This window comes from Magallana gigas, chromosome 1, assembly GCF_963853765.1.
Source record: "Magallana gigas chromosome 1, xbMagGiga1.1, whole genome shotgun sequence".
In the NCBI taxonomy this organism is placed as follows: domain Eukaryota; kingdom Metazoa; phylum Mollusca; class Bivalvia; order Ostreida; family Ostreidae; genus Magallana; species Magallana gigas.
Genome location: NC_088853.1, coordinates 15,913,844 through 15,929,443, shown reverse-complemented (window position 1 = coordinate 15,929,443; position 15,600 = coordinate 15,913,844). Strand labels below are relative to the sequence as shown.

The 15,600-nt window shown below is 33.2% G+C and overlaps 2 protein-coding genes across 4 annotated transcripts in view; one reads left to right on the top strand and one right to left on the bottom strand.

Moving 5' to 3' along the window:
- LOC105345591 (D-beta-hydroxybutyrate dehydrogenase) overlaps window positions 1–9,881 on the top strand; it is a 53,756-nt gene extending 43,875 nt beyond the window's left edge. Inside the window, exons 4-9 of one of the 3 annotated variants that reach the window (XM_066084193.1) lie at window positions 576–698; window positions 1,020–1,123; window positions 1,943–2,015; window positions 5,320–5,381; window positions 8,736–8,786; window positions 9,502–9,881. In XM_066084193.1, the coding sequence (XP_065940265.1) occupies window positions 576–698; window positions 1,020–1,123; window positions 1,943–2,015; window positions 5,320–5,381; window positions 8,736–8,786; window positions 9,502–9,594 (506 nt within the window). In that variant the 3' untranslated portion in view covers window positions 9,595–9,881. The remainder of the gene's footprint in view (window positions 1–575; window positions 699–1,019; window positions 1,124–1,942; window positions 2,016–5,319; window positions 5,382–8,735; window positions 8,787–9,501) is intronic. The other 2 variants (XM_066084188.1, XM_066084191.1) reach the window with 2 other exon arrangements.
- A 3,052-nt stretch (window positions 9,882–12,933) lies between these two features.
- LOC136275330 (uncharacterized) lies at window positions 12,934–15,312 on the bottom strand. The gene is made up of 2 exons (XM_066084155.1): window positions 15,213–15,312; window positions 12,934–14,710 (listed from the first exon to the last, which is right to left on the bottom strand). Exon 2 carries the CDS (start codon window positions 14,701–14,703, stop codon window positions 13,027–13,029), a length of 1,677 nt encoding a protein of 558 aa, XP_065940227.1. The 5' UTR covers window positions 14,704–14,710; window positions 15,213–15,312; the 3' UTR covers window positions 12,934–13,026.
- Between the last annotated feature and the right edge of the window lie 288 nt (window positions 15,313–15,600).

Genomic DNA, 15,600 nt, shown 5'->3' with positions numbered 1-15,600 from the left:
AAATCGGAAAATTTTCAGGATAAAACACAGAAGGAAATCAATAGCTGCAGATGAAAAGCTTTGATGTCGATAGACTAAATTATACCAAAATTTTCTTATTATTAAAATAATACCTCAAAAAAATCGTAATGTCTTAAACATTTATTGATAGTCTTTACAAAGGTGCCCATGTTTCGGCATGTGAGTGCGCTTGCGTGCATGAAGAGCACTCGGGCTTTCAATCGCAACTTCTCAGGCCTTTCCGGTAGAGCTCGGAAAAACACTTCGAATGTATTAACAATACCGTATGTTAGAATTCTATACAAAATGGAGTCGCTTTCAATCAATTTACTTATCGCTTAGACGGCCAAGTATGTCTGTTTGGTCTCTAATACAAGATTGTGATGTTTTTAAAAAATCTACATATGTTTGTTCACTTTACTAATGTTAAACCTATGAATCGTATGGTTTTTGGTAATAAACGATACAATGGTATAATTTAGTGCATAATATCAATGAACTAAATTAATCAAATACGTTGTATTTATATCAAGTTTCATAAAAAGGGGGTTGTCATAGACATCTTTACTTATCAGGCTGCTTTGAGCGTTGTGCAATGGACGAGAAAACTCCGCAAAGCTGGGATAGAGAGCTGGCAATCAATCTGACGGCCCCATTTCTCCTGTCTAAAAACTTCGCCATTTCCATGAAAAAGAAAGGTAAAATATGGATGGAAACACGTACGCAAAGATTTGAGAGAGAGAGAGAGAGAGAGAGAGAGAGAGAGAGAGAGAGAGCAGGCGAGAAAGAGAGAAAGAGAGCGCGCAGGCGAAAGAGAGAGCAGTTTGAAAATAAGACACACGCAGAGAGAGAGAGAGAGAGAGAGAGAGAGAGAGAGAGAGAGAGAGAGAGAGAGAGAGAGAGAGAGAGAGAGAAGATTGACAGACAGACAAAAAAGATAGCAAATAGATGGCTAAACAATGGTCGGACAAGTCGTAATTGATAAATCGTTGATAATTTCGTTTTGATTGGCTGTGTAGGGTGGGGCCGAATAATCAACATGTCTTCTGTTGTTGGACTACTCTCCTACCCGTTAACAATAGGATACTGCGCTTCTAAAACAGGACTTGTTGGCCTCACTAAGGTAGGACATTAACTTTTTAGCTGATTAAAGATCACAGAGCGGTAAATCCGGGGACGTGAACAAATCCAATAATCTAACGTAACACCAAATTCCTTTGGATTATACGCTTTTTTTCTGAAACTGTGTACAATTTCCATGTGAAATAAAACGTATGTGAGCATTCCTGTAAAAAAATGAGGAATTATATGAATGTAGTGTATAATTATATTAGTAGTTAAGGGTCCTCCACACACCTGGAAAAAGTTCTGCCTATAAGCCCATTCTTCAAAATTACTTAAGGATATGGATTTTTAGTATGTGCTCGACTTAAAAATGACCCCCAAAAAATTAACTGTTTGGGAAAAAATCCCATTATTTAAAATTTTACCGCTATTCATGAAAATAAAAATCCCTGCAGTATTCGAACTCGGAACATGCAGTTTGGTAGACTGAAGCGACAGCCACTGCGCCACAGAGATATACCACAAAGTTTGGTAGTTTAAATTATTTCACAATGTGCTATTATCGCCATGTTGTGACGTACTGTCATTAAAAAGTTAAAGTCACGGGGTGTCGAGGATCCTTAAAATGCAACCATCAGTTTTAATAAATACATATTTTTCGTAACTATGTAGGCGCGTGATCTCTTTAAACTTCTACAGTATTGAACATACAGTAGCCTAAGGGCTATGATAATCTTTATTCCCTTATTGACCTTCAGAATTCAGGGAAGCATAACCTTTTAGATAAATGAAATACAAATGCATGAATATATACCTGTAACTGAAAATAATCTACCAATTCGTCAGTGTTAAAAAGATTTTCTTCTTCTATTTTTAGGCCATAGCATCGGAACTGGCCCCGCACGGGGTGACTTGCAACGCCATATGCCCGTACTTTGTTGATACTCCTAGTAAGTTAGAATTTTTCGGACATTTCCGGTAACGGGAAAAATAAAACCGAATTTACTTTTTATTACTAGTATTTGAATAGATCTATGTGTTCATTGTACGTGACTATGATATCACCTTTTTTTCAATATTGGAATAAATATATATAACCATTAAGGGACCTAGCTTGCATCAGGGGCTTGGCCCAATTTTTTTCAAAATGTACATTTTTCTCTTAATAAATCACAGATACTTTAGAAGAGCCCCCGCCCCGTCTCCACGTCATTCCATCGTTAATTTCTCCCTTAGTAGAAAATGAAGTATTGCAATTCTATACAAATTGTAAATGCAATACAAGAGTAACATGTGTAATAAATGGAAATTATATATAGATTATAGGTAGGAGATGTACACTGCATGTGAGCAAAAGGGAGACACGATAGCGAAAAAAATAAAATAAACTAACCAAAACAAAATTTATTGCCATCTAAATTAACAAATATTTAGTTTTTAATAACAATTGCCTCAATAAAAAAAAAATTGGGATCTCTTTTCTTTTTATAACACGCTGTAAATCAAAATATCGTGTAATACGTCTGTTTTGGAGTTTTTTGGTTTGTTTTGTTCGTGTTTTTCCATAGATAACTTATTCTTATTCATGTACTTCTTCTCATGCCATTCCATCTACCAAATCGGTCGAAAATATAGATTTGAAGTTAAATATAGCATATATCTGTTTCTAAAATGTCATGTATAAAAATGTGGTCTTTGAAATATCTGAAAATTAACGGGGAAAAAATGATTTAAAACCATGTGCAACCCCCCAAACATGAATAAAAAGATTTACTAGGGTTTTTTTCCTTTTCTTTTTGTTTGTTTGTTTGTTTGTTTTTTGTTTTTTTTAATCTGAATCGAGAAAAGGGGGTGGTCCTGTCTTCAAGTACTTTTTTTTAAATTTTAATATAAAATATAATGCATATTTAAAGTTTAACATGAATTTGAAACGAACAGCCCCCTTTTCCAATACAGTAATATGCAAGTCATTTTATTATCTGAACACTAATGGAGTGGTGGTTTCGTGTCGTTAGGGGATAGCGACCTTTACTGACATCAAGTAGATACATGTGTACACGTTTCTTTATACAACTCGTTGACCTACAATAATTCGCACGACTTAATCTAACATAAACAAGTGGAATCTGAAATAATGACAGCAAGATTTATCAGCAAAGGCAATTGGACACGACCGAGAGGTTAATCCAATGACTGTTGAAACTTGCACTACATGATAAATCAACCTAAGCTGCTAAGAGATACATTCATCTTTGAATATGTAGAATATTATATAATTGTTATCACTAACATAGATATGTGAATGCATTTGTAGATTCCCATTTAAACCTTTCTTTGTTATTAAAACATTCTGATCCATGAACCATTTTGCCGAATGTAAACTAGGGAACAAAATCATGTATCTTAATAATCAGACACTTAGCAGCGTTTTTAAAAGGGGTGGGGGCAGACTCAACCAAAAAATCTTGAGAAGCCAAAAAAGCACATTTCCAAAATCTTCGAAATCTAATCCGTGGGGAGGGGGTGTTAAATGTGAATTTAAGAAAATTTGGTGCTGCAGGAAAAAGTGGGGATGGGGAGGGGGCAGGTCCCCCGGGTCCCCCTGATGCTACTTGCCTGAAAATTGGGTAATGTATTTTACTTCATATCAAAATCAAACTTTTAATAAAAACAATTTCTAGCGGAAAGGTATTTTTTTTCTGATCATCATAATATGGAAACAGAGAGGATAATGCTATTTGTCGCTAAAGGTGATACAATAGAAAACTCAATGTTAAAGAATCCGATGTAAATCTTTTTGTATGCAATGTTGTACAATATACAAAAAGTAGTGTAGAAATTTCTGTACAAAGTTTATTCTAGCTTCTATAGGATCATGAATAAATTTGAAAATTGATACACAGACAAATGAGGCAGATTCCACGCTTTATAAAAATGTTGAAACAAAATTGCTTTAATCTTAATTATTAGAACCAAACAATGTCTTGAAAACCGCCATTTCCGATTTTTGTCTCAGCGAGGGATTTTTTCAAAAATAAATGATAACTTTTGGAAAAAATAACATTTACACCTTTAAAATCTAAGAACGCTGTGTTAAATTTCCTCGGTTTGCATAATATAATTAGTCAAGTGGTTACGCACTTTGAATTCTTTTTAACTGAGTTCAATTTTTTTTATAGGGTTTGACTCCCGGTACATATTTCTTGATAAAAGTTAATATATATATATATATATATATATATATATATATATATATATATATATATATATATATATATATATATATATATATATATATATATATATATATATATATATACGTAATGCATATATGCCGAAAACAGTTCTGTTTAAAAAGAATATCATACAGTTTCCAGTTTGGGCCGAGAACTGATATTTTTTCATATCTAACCGTTTTTGAGGGTCACTGATATCGGACTGTTACCAGGTAAAGTCTTAGTCTGCTGGAACAAAGGAATGACATCACAGCAGTGTTTTAGATAAATTAAGAATATCGGGAAAAAGCTATTCAATCAATGTAATATTTTTCATTCATAAAAAGTTTGAATCAACGAAGAAACAATACTTTAATTGGTGGTCATTTACGCTAGTGGTAAAGTACGCGTTTTCTATGGTCAAACAATACTTGTGGATATCGAATACGCGTTTACGTGATTTACCACTCTAAATTATTTAATATTTCACCATACGCGCGGGGGTATTTAACGCGGTTTTCAGCTTACCGCGTAACAAGTGTAAATTTCCACCACGCATAATAACCACTTTTACAGTAGGTAGGCGTTTATCTAAATACTATACACGTAGAGACATGGCATGTTTATTATTACAATTCTGACTGTTTTGGGGAGTCATGTTAATCCTGTAGCTACAAAGAATGATATTATAAACACGCCTTACAGTAGAAATCAATCTGATATTGATTAAAATTAAATACAAAATATATTGGCATCTTCCTAACTGTATTAAAATTTATGAAAATCAAATGGTGGTTACTGTGTTCGATAGAAATGCACGTAAAATGTTTGTGTATTTTGCCTACATACGGAACATGCCCACTATGTAAATATAATCGTCTACATTATGTGTTTATATACAGACATGACTCTTCAAGTGTTCCGGATATTTAAAGGCCCTTTCCACGTTTGGGTATAATTCCGCTATTTTGCAACACCCTCTTTTGTTTTAAATCTTTTACAAAAAATATTTGTGGAAAAAAGAATATTTATTTTTAAGTTATTCAACCCGTTTTGGATGCATTGAAGAGAGAGACTGGAGCTTCCCGTGAAGAAAGCATGGTAAGCTCTATACTGTGGGGCATCCTATTAAGTCAGGTTATGTCCAACGACAGAATTCAGTGTAAACAAAGTGTAAATTTGGTCAATTTTTAAGTAACACTTTTTTTTAAGCTCGTTTTTTTTTATTTTAGCTCACCTGAACCGAAGGTTCAAGTGAGCTTCTCTGATCACCCGTTGTCCGTCGTCCGTCCGTCTGTTTGTCCGTCCGTCTGTAGACTTTTCACATTTTCAACTTCTTCTCAAAAACCATTGAACCAAATTTGGTACAAGGTATCCTTATGGAAAGGGGATTATAAATTGTTAAAATAAAGGGCACAGCTCTTTTCAAAAGGGAGATAATTGCGAAACAGTGAGTATAGGGTGCATGTCTTTAAAAATCTTCTTCTCAAGAACCACTGCACCAGAAATGCCAATTTTTACACAAAAGCTTGTATATATAGTGAAGATTCTAAATTGTAAAAATCGTGACCTCGGACCAAAACTGGGGCCCCAGGCGGGGTTCAAAGTTTAACATAGAAATAAATAGGAAAATGTTTTAAAAATCTTCTTCTCAAGAACCACTGCACCAGAAATGCCAATTTTTACACAAAAGCTTGCATATATTGTGAAGATTCTAAATTGTAAAAATCGTGACCCCCTGGACCAAAACTGGGCCCCCGGGCGGGGTTCAAAGTTTAACATAGAAATACATAGGAAAAATGTTTTCATGACTTTTGTTCCATTTATTCAACAAAATTGTGCACCAAAAACCCAACTGTGTCTCCCTGATTATTGACAACTCATTGCATAAGTATATAAGGTTGTTTAATCAAGAAATGACGGATGAATACATGTACGATAAGGTGTTAAAATTCACTAAATATTATTTTAGTTTATCACTTACATTTAATTTGGATACCGGGCCCGATAAAAATAAAAATTAATATGTAAATTGATTTGTTATCGGGCACGGTCTCCAAAATAAATGTAAGCGATAAATTTATCTTGTGATTTTGTTGCAATATTGCAGCTAGTTCGGTTGAGCATTATAGAAACGGTAGATCAACGCACGTGGTGTGGATTTATTTATAAACAACCATACCATAGATAATCTTGTTTCACACGGGAATTAAATTTTTAAAAAAAGTATGTTTTATTATAATTAGGGAAACACTGTTAATGTGTTTCCCTTGTATACAAATGATGAACCTGTAAAATTTGCTCAGAGTGTTTAAAGCAGAAAGAAGATACTTTATTTTTGAACTTTGAAATTTTTTAGATTATTGTAACCATGATGAATTATGATTCATTGTATTACAAATGCATGACTACGTCTTTTATAAGGAAATATACTGAGTATACAATTACATGGTAATGTTAAAATGATATTGCATATAAAAATATAGTTGCATATTGTGGTATTACATGTAATGGACTTATTGTACGTACGACCTAACTCAGACAGTGCGTGCGCGGATCTCTATCTCGCGGGATCCCTGGTCGAGGACGGTGCATGGCGAGGGCTATTGTGAAATCTTATTGATAAACCCATGTTTTATCTGTATTTTTATGTTGTCTGCTTGGCAATAAATACTATAATATGTACTAATATAGTTACGCAAAATATTTTTAGTCTGATATTATTTGATATTCGACAATTGGTAAAGAAATTTAAATTAATGATACCTATTTTAAAGAAAATGTCAGCTCGAGGCTTTGTGGGAGTTCCGGCCTTTGATATGTATAATGAAGATTCTAAATTGTAGAAATCGTGACCCTCAGACCAAAACTGCAGCCCCAGGCGTTTAACAAAGTTTAACATAGAACTACATATGAAACATGTTTAAAAATTTTCTTCTCAAGAACAACTATACCAAAAATGCCAATATTTAACAAAAGGTTGTATATATAGTGAAGATTCTAAATTGTTAAAATCGTGACCCCCGAACAAAAAGTGGGGCCCCAGGAGGGGTTTAGATTTTAACATATAAAGGCAAATGTTTTAAAATCTTCTTCTCAATAACTATAATGCAACTGTTTGGGAAATTACTATGCATAGATATACATCCTTAAATAATGTAGATTCTAATTTGTAAAAATCGTAACTCCTGGACAATTGATGGGCACCAAAAGGGGCTCAAAATTTAAACATTTTAAAAAACATAAAGGAAAAGTTTAAACATTTTCTTCTCAAGAACTACAATGTTATAGTTTGTGGAATTTCTATGCATGCATCCTTCGCTTATGTAGATTCCTTATTGGTAAAATCGTGACTCCCGGACCAATACTTGGGTCCCAAGAGGGGGTCAAAGTTTATTATAGAAATTTAAAGGTAACATGTTAAAAAAATCTTCTTCTCGAGAACTACAATGCTTCAATTTGTGAGATTACTATCATGCATACAACCTTGGATAGTGAATGTTCGACAGTTTTAAAATAGTGACCCCTGGACTAATACTGGGGACCCAAGATTGGTTTGAAGTTAAATGTAGAAGTTTATATGGAAAATGTTTAAAAATCTTGTTTTCGAGAACTACAATGCATCAATTTGTCAGATAATTATGTAAGCATCCTCAAATAGTGTAGATTGGAAATTATAAAAGCCGGGACCTCAATCTAATACTGGGGCCCCAAGAGGTGTTCAAAGTTTAGCATAGAAATATAGAGGGAAAATGTTGAAAAATCTTTTTCTAGGGAACTATAATGCTTCAGCTTGTGAGATAACTATGCAAGCATCCTTAAATAATGTAGATTCCAAATAATTAAAACTTTAGCACTGGACTAATACTGTGGCCCCAAGAGGGGTTCAAAGTTTAACATAGAAAGATATATTGAAAATGTTTTTAAAAAGTTTTTCTCGAGAACTATAATGCTACAGTTTGTGAGATTACTATGCAAGGATCCTAAAATTGTGTAAACTTTAATGTAGTGGAACCAAGAGTTATCTTTCTTGATGTTCTGTACAGTCTGAGAGTTATTCCTCTTGAAGTGGAACTCTTCTACGTTCAGTTTTTCAGGCTGTGTACGTGCGGCCCCACCGCAGTGCTACACAATTTTATTCCTATGTTACTATTTTTGTTGTAAACATAAACCTCTGACCAATACTGGGTCCCCAGAAAGGGGTTCAATCTTTAAAATAGAAAAAGCATATGCTACGAAATGTAATGTTACAAGGAACTGCTGTTCAGGTGAGCGATGTGGCCCATGGGCCTCTTGTTTCTTTTTCATATTATTAAATTTCTATATATGAGATTGATAGATAAACATTATTTTCTTTATTTTCGGAACGCATTCAATATCTTACTTATATATCTTGTAGATCGACAGATATAAAAATGAATATTAAGACTTCAACAATTCAATTTTTTCTTTAAGGAAAATATTCGGAATACGTTTCCCACGAAAAAATTCACCACAACAAAACAGGTTAGTGATTTAAAGACATTCTAATGCAAGAGTACTTGTATGTAAAAATTTTAAATGTTACAGGTACTGTGGAGTCATTTAACTTCCTGTGGGCCAATTATCGTGGATTAACGGTTTTCTGCTTATCCCAAGAGAAAGAAATTTCGTGGATGCGCCGGTCTTCAGTTTCAGTAACAAAGTCAACTCATTCTTAGTTTGTTTTCATCGAATATCTAAATTGTTTGGGGAAGTGCTACCTAAGAATACCAAGAACTTAGCTACCATAAATTCTAAAAATTCGACAGTATCATAATATACATTATGACATAATAACGATATCCAAGCTACATTTATCAGTGTCTAAAAAAATTGAAGAAAATATGGAACTTCAGTAACAAGTGTAAAGAGGGTATCAACGACTAATTTTTATTAAACTGGTCGGGCAAAGTTATTATGTAATGGAATGCATGATTACGCAAAACGGGAATTTTTCCGCTATAGGGTACTTGTGCCCAACCTTTGAAAGCATTCTGCTTTTTTGCAATTTATTTTAAACCGGATATCTTATGCAAAGAGGCTGACGTGAAATTCACGTGTTCAATATCATGCAATTTAGGCTAAATTACATATACGGCCCTCTTACAACAAAAACCATATTTATCTGGATTTTTTTCTTAAAAATCTATACAATTCAAATCTTTAATATTTAGTGCAAATGTTTATTTTTTTCTCACAGATCGGGGACTATGTTGTCTTTCTGTGTTCACCGGCTGCTGACAACATGACAGGATTGACCACGCCCATGGATGGCGGGTACAGCATCGTGTGAGATGACGTCATAATTAGTGACCACAGCCCTGCATAACAATGTTTTGACTAGAATATTGCATCCAATTCAATACAAAAAGCGATGTAGATAGCATAAGCCATCTGATCATTTTATTATGTAGTCATTGCTCAAGAGAAAACTAAAAAAAAATTAATTACGTGTATGTGCAAAAAACCTTCCTCTTAATTAACGGACTTTTGAACAACGATGGTATTCAACATTGTGTCCATTTTTTAAAAAATTAAAATTGTGCATTATACTGTGCTTTTTAGAAAACAAAATGAATTTTTTATTAAGTCACCTTTTTTGTGGTCAGCGTAACCATCTGATATTTAAAATAGAACATTCGTTTATTTTAGAAAAGAAAGTGTCATAGTTCTTTTTTTAAGAACTATGTTGGACGTTTAACATTTTACGTTTGTAGTCGGCTACAAAGAACGTAATTGTAAGCAATAACGCTTTTTGGCCACTTGACTTCTACTTGATGAGAACAAGGAACTGTCCTTTGAGATCTAAAATTATTATGAACTCACCTCTTCAGAATCCAGATTCTGCACTGGCAGTCTGTGGCTATACCTTCTTGATCAAATCGAAAAAAAATTAGAAAAGACAGGACCAGTATGAGCTGCCCATCGGTGGTGCCCGTTTGAGTCAGAAAAAACACAGATGTCTAAATGTTTGTTCTGTGTAAGGAATTTGTCAGATTGAGTGAAGAGGTTTACGTTCGTTATCAGCTTGGATACTTTGTTTTTCCATACAGCAATTGTCCCTTTAAGGCATGGAATACATTTATTAATACAATTATTTAAGAATATGACAAGTAATAACAGGTAGGTAACTTATCTTTAACTGAAATCCGATGCTGAGAGCATAGCTTAAGTCCTTCGACTTCATCTCTATGAGCTAACAAGACGCCATAAATTCAGCAACCTTCTCCGATCCCCAACACAACCTTTCAAGATGAGTCAGCTGAATAAGTATTATTTTCTTTGATGGCATCATAGATTTCAAGATATGAACAATGATGATATGATAAATAATGCCGTACATACAACAGGAGGGCGTGTCTTAAATTGAATGTAACATCACATTACTTTTTATCCACTAACAATACGTTTATTCTATTCCCTTGAAATATCACGTATTTCTTCACAATAACAAAAAAATCAAGAATTAAAGGATGACAATGTCCACATCCCCATTCTAGACTGAAATGTTGTGGTATGATTTTAATTCTGAATAGCACACGATTTATTTTATTCATTAAATAAATTCAATCATTCCTTAATATAGCTATACAATTAAAAAACAAGAGGCTCATGAGTCACCTTGCTCACCCTAGCAACAATAACCATGATAAATTAGCTTGATGGAGGCATATACAAAATGTCTGGGCAAGGTAGCAGAATAGATATTGTGTCAAAAAAGATTTTGCTAGATATTGCAAGGTAAAACATGTCCCTTTCTCAGTGGGATGTTTTCATGGGCATATCTTATATTGAAAATTGCATTTACTAAGAAGATCTTTTAAATAACTATTGTTCTTATAAACATAATCCTACACAGATTTTTAAACGGTTGTGGTGCCCAAAACTGTCCCTACAATCTTTGCAATAGGGAATTAACAATACGTCAATTAATTGATAATTCGATGACGTCAAAAATAAATCAGTCAATGTTTTAGTATGTACACGGCTTGAACACTAATTCTCTGTGTGAGCACATGGTTTTCAATTGTAGAGCATGCATTGTCTCCAATCACCCATTGTTTACTGTTGATTCGAGACGTCACAAATATCATCAACTATAAATGCTTGTCGAAGAAAAAGTTAGCCAAATTTCAACAGTTTTATGTATTTGGCATGTATTCCATAATTTCATTTCGAACGTTATCCGAATATATGCCCTCTTATGTATTTTTTAAATTTCGGGAAGATGGTTATCCAGGATTTGAAAGAGATGCGGATGTGCTTATTCATTTGTAATCTGGGACCATTGTTTATCATTAGTCGACCAATGAACAAAGGTAGGCAAAGCTACGTGATAAGTACAAATATCAAACATTTATATGGTCTAACTAATATCATCACTGTGTACGATCTATCAAAGCAAAAACACCACACAATTAGACGAAGAAAGGTTTTCTACCTCTGCACGATCGCGTACTTGTTTGTTTAAAAATCTTTTTTTTAAACAAAATTTTAAATCAAAGGCCTGAAAGTATTGAATAAAGCCAAACAAAGAGTTTTATCTGTATGTCATTCATTCTATATAATTAACCTTGATAACGAACATATCTCAAATCGGATTATCTTTTGTTAGGAGGGAGGAGGCTATATACAACATATGATAACCGGTAATACAGCAAAACATTATTAGTAAGTGTTTTAAATGTTTTACAGGTATTGATTCCATGATGTTCACCACAATTTAAAGTAATTTTGTGGTCACTTTCTTGAAATAGCAGGGAGATTATGGGGCTTTTGCTTGAGTTTGAATTAACACTCCCCCTCCTTTTGCAGAACGTATGATATCTGAGGACAAATTTTATATTTGATAATTCAAGTTTTAATTTAGATCATCTTTTTTGTTTATTTTACACGTTGTTCAAATAGCATTGGAATTGCTAATAATAATGCAGTGCTTCAAGGCAATGTATGCCCTAATTTTTTTTTCTGGAAATCAACCATGCTATTGCAAAATCCGCACATTCGTCAAACTAGAAAACATTTTGTTTTTAATACTTATTTTACTTCGTCGGTTCTTGGTATTAATCAAATATAGAAAGTTTTTTGAGGCAATAAATTTTCACAGGCATTTTTATACAGATACAATAATTGTCATTGTTGCATGGGATTGATTTAAATTAATCTTGTAAAATAGTTTCTATCAATTGCATGTAAAACTGAAAAGATTTTTAACATTATATGCATACACACTTTATGACAATTTTTGCCCCGCCCTAGAAGCAAAACTTACGTAACTATTATCATTATTAAGAATTAAAATAGTGTACATTTCTAAAGAAAATTTTTAAAAAAAATGAATAGGCCCTTACTAAAAAATAAGGTCATTTACTTAGTTTTTGAAAGTTTTATCTAACACCGTGACTACCATAGAAGTTCTATAAAATATAAACATAATGAAAACTGTTTTATATTTTTATCGGTATAATATTTTTGCATAGCACTGACTAAACGTCATTTGTAAAAAAAAAAAAAAAAAAAAAAGGCAATAAAGAACAACTAATATTTCTCAATAAAAAGTTTAAAATATGTAATCAATAAAACTCATGCAATAATCAATCAAAAAATAAATCAATAAAACTCATAAAACAGATCATTTTGATCATTAACACAAATGAAAAATCAGTTTTTATTGAAAAATGTTCATTTACAATTTTATAATGTTTTCCTAAAAGTTTATGTCTGTCTACTTTAGATATCTAATTTTTTTAATATTGCCTTTGGCTTCCTCACACACAAACAGATTGTCATTATTGTCTACACATACACCCCCAGGATACCTCAAATTACAGGTATCGATGTACCGGACAAACTGACCATTTTGATCCAAAATGTGGATACAATGTTTGACACTAGTACTGTCTGATGTCAGTATACGATTCTGACTGTCTGTTGTGATACCAGAAGGTCGAAATGTTTTACTCCTTGTAATCGAGAAATGACCTGAGTATCTCCATCTGAATTTTCCGTCCTGATTTACAACAACTACTGCACCAGCCCCATGGTCAGCTACACAGATGTCATGGTTTCTGTTCTCACTAATATATTTAGTTGTGATTGCCCCAGAGTACAGAGGTTTATATTCACTATCAAACTGAATCGTTTGTTTCTCTGTATATCCTGAAAAACGGACAACCTTTGTTTGACATCGCGTTTTACTATCATTGTACATGGAAACAAGGACATCTTCAGTAGAGGTGACACACAGATTAACAGGACTCCATTCCTGTAATCTGATCAACTCTTCTGTCAGCCCATTCTTTATTTTATTCACTGTCCTTGTTTTCCGGTCGTTGTACAGTATATTTTCATCACTGTCTAGAGCTATATCGAAAGGCTTATCCCCTGATTTTGTTTTGATTGTCTGAATGAGTAAACCTCCAATGTTAAAGCACTTGATGTCACCGGTCAATCCCCTCACCCATATTCTTTCTTCATTTAGACAAATTACTTTGTGTAATCCATAATAACCAGCGTTAATTGTGGCAACAAGCTCCGGCTCATCACATAGTTCTCTGACTGAAGATTTTGGTTGGCTTTGTGACAATGCAGTTTCTTCTGTAGCAGTAAACAATGAAGTGAGTTGTCCAAACAAACTGTACAGCTTCCTGGGCTCTATTGGTTTTGGAATGAATGTTGCCATTGTTACCATAACTTTTGGTGGAATCTTGCTGAACTCTTTGATTGTGGAACTGTATTCAATAGTAGAAGATACGTCAGTGGATTGTTCAAGTTCTTTTAATGCCAGTAATGTTTGTTTTATAAAAGACTGTATTTGTTTAACTTCTTTCAAATGTTTCTGTAAATGCTCTCTATGTTTCACTTTTATCTCGCTTATTTCAGTTTTTACTTTGTTGATAACGATGTCGATTTCTTTGTGCCATTCCTCTCCGTGTTTAGAGATTGTTGTTCTAATTTTGTCATATCCCCCATCTAAGTTGGCAAGCTGATTTTCCACTTCAAGTGCAATTTCTTCATATGTAGGTGAAATATTGTTTTCCAACTCTTTTGTGTCTTTTTCTATAACTTCTTTCTTTGTCTTATATACTTCTGTAATTTCTACAAAGTCATGTCCCTTGTGTTGTTTAGATACAGCACAGGAAGAACAAACAATAATGTTGTTACAATCTTTGCACTGAAATTCGCTGTTCTTTTGTGGATGCATTTCACATTTTGGAAAAATCAATGTTGATCGTCGTTCCTGGAATGGGACTATTTTATGTTTGTCATATCCGTCTGAGATGTGTTCTCCAATACAGGGCTTACAGAGGTTTACATGACAAAAGTCACAGTAGCTGTGTAATATGGCGGTCTCACAAAGGCCACATCGGTGAACATCCTGGGCAGTAGAGCGAGGATCCATGTTTGTTCTATAACAAATAGGGATTTGTATTAGGTAAAATATAAAGGTTAATTAAAAATGTGTATTTTGGAAAAGAAATATGCAACACATCGCATGCACACCTTTTTATAATCCTTAAACAAGTATTATACATTAAAACCTGCATTTTTGAACGCGAATGTTAATTTTTTAATAACAACATTTAATCATTAATGAAACTACACCTAAAATGGTTACACCATAGACAATCGACCCAATTTGATATTTTATTGTCTGCCAAGATATTGTAAAGTATTATTTGACAATTTGTAAAAACTGATGCATTACTACGCACAAAATAGTAAATCTGTATTAAAACAAGTGATATAGGTAACTAGCAGTCAAGATAAAGTCCCTATATTTTAAAAGTATCAACATTCAAAGTGAAAGTACCTAAATTTTTAATGCACTTAATATATATGTATAATCACATTAATGAACATCCGAACTGTTGGTTACTCAAATGTGAACAATAAGAATGGAATACAAACCTTATTAACAAGAAGTTACTTGTTATTTTAACTACATAATATACGTGACCTTAACATGATCGATCCTGCTCTGAATGTAAACACCTGAACATTTTTAGAGTTACTCCCCGTTCATTGCTATCCAAGTTATTTCCGTAGTTCAATCGCAACTGTGTGACCCTTTCTGGCCTTTTTTTTTTGGGGGGGGGGGGTGTACTTTCAATCCTTATCTATTATGCTCATTATATTTTTCAATTAAAGAATTTCTCTCAAATGACTGAATATCAACTATATTTCTTAACAAATTGTGATACTTAGACAATTAAATACCAAAACGCATGACTCTTTATTAAATAAAGGAAAAAGTAATTTATTTTTTTAAGTCCATCAAAAGAATTTATAGCTAGTG

Coding starts and splice junctions, on each gene's coding strand:
- LOC136275330 (XM_066084155.1), bottom strand. CDS start 14,703: ATGGATCCTCGCTCTACTGCCCAGGATGTTCACCGATGTGGCCTTTGT.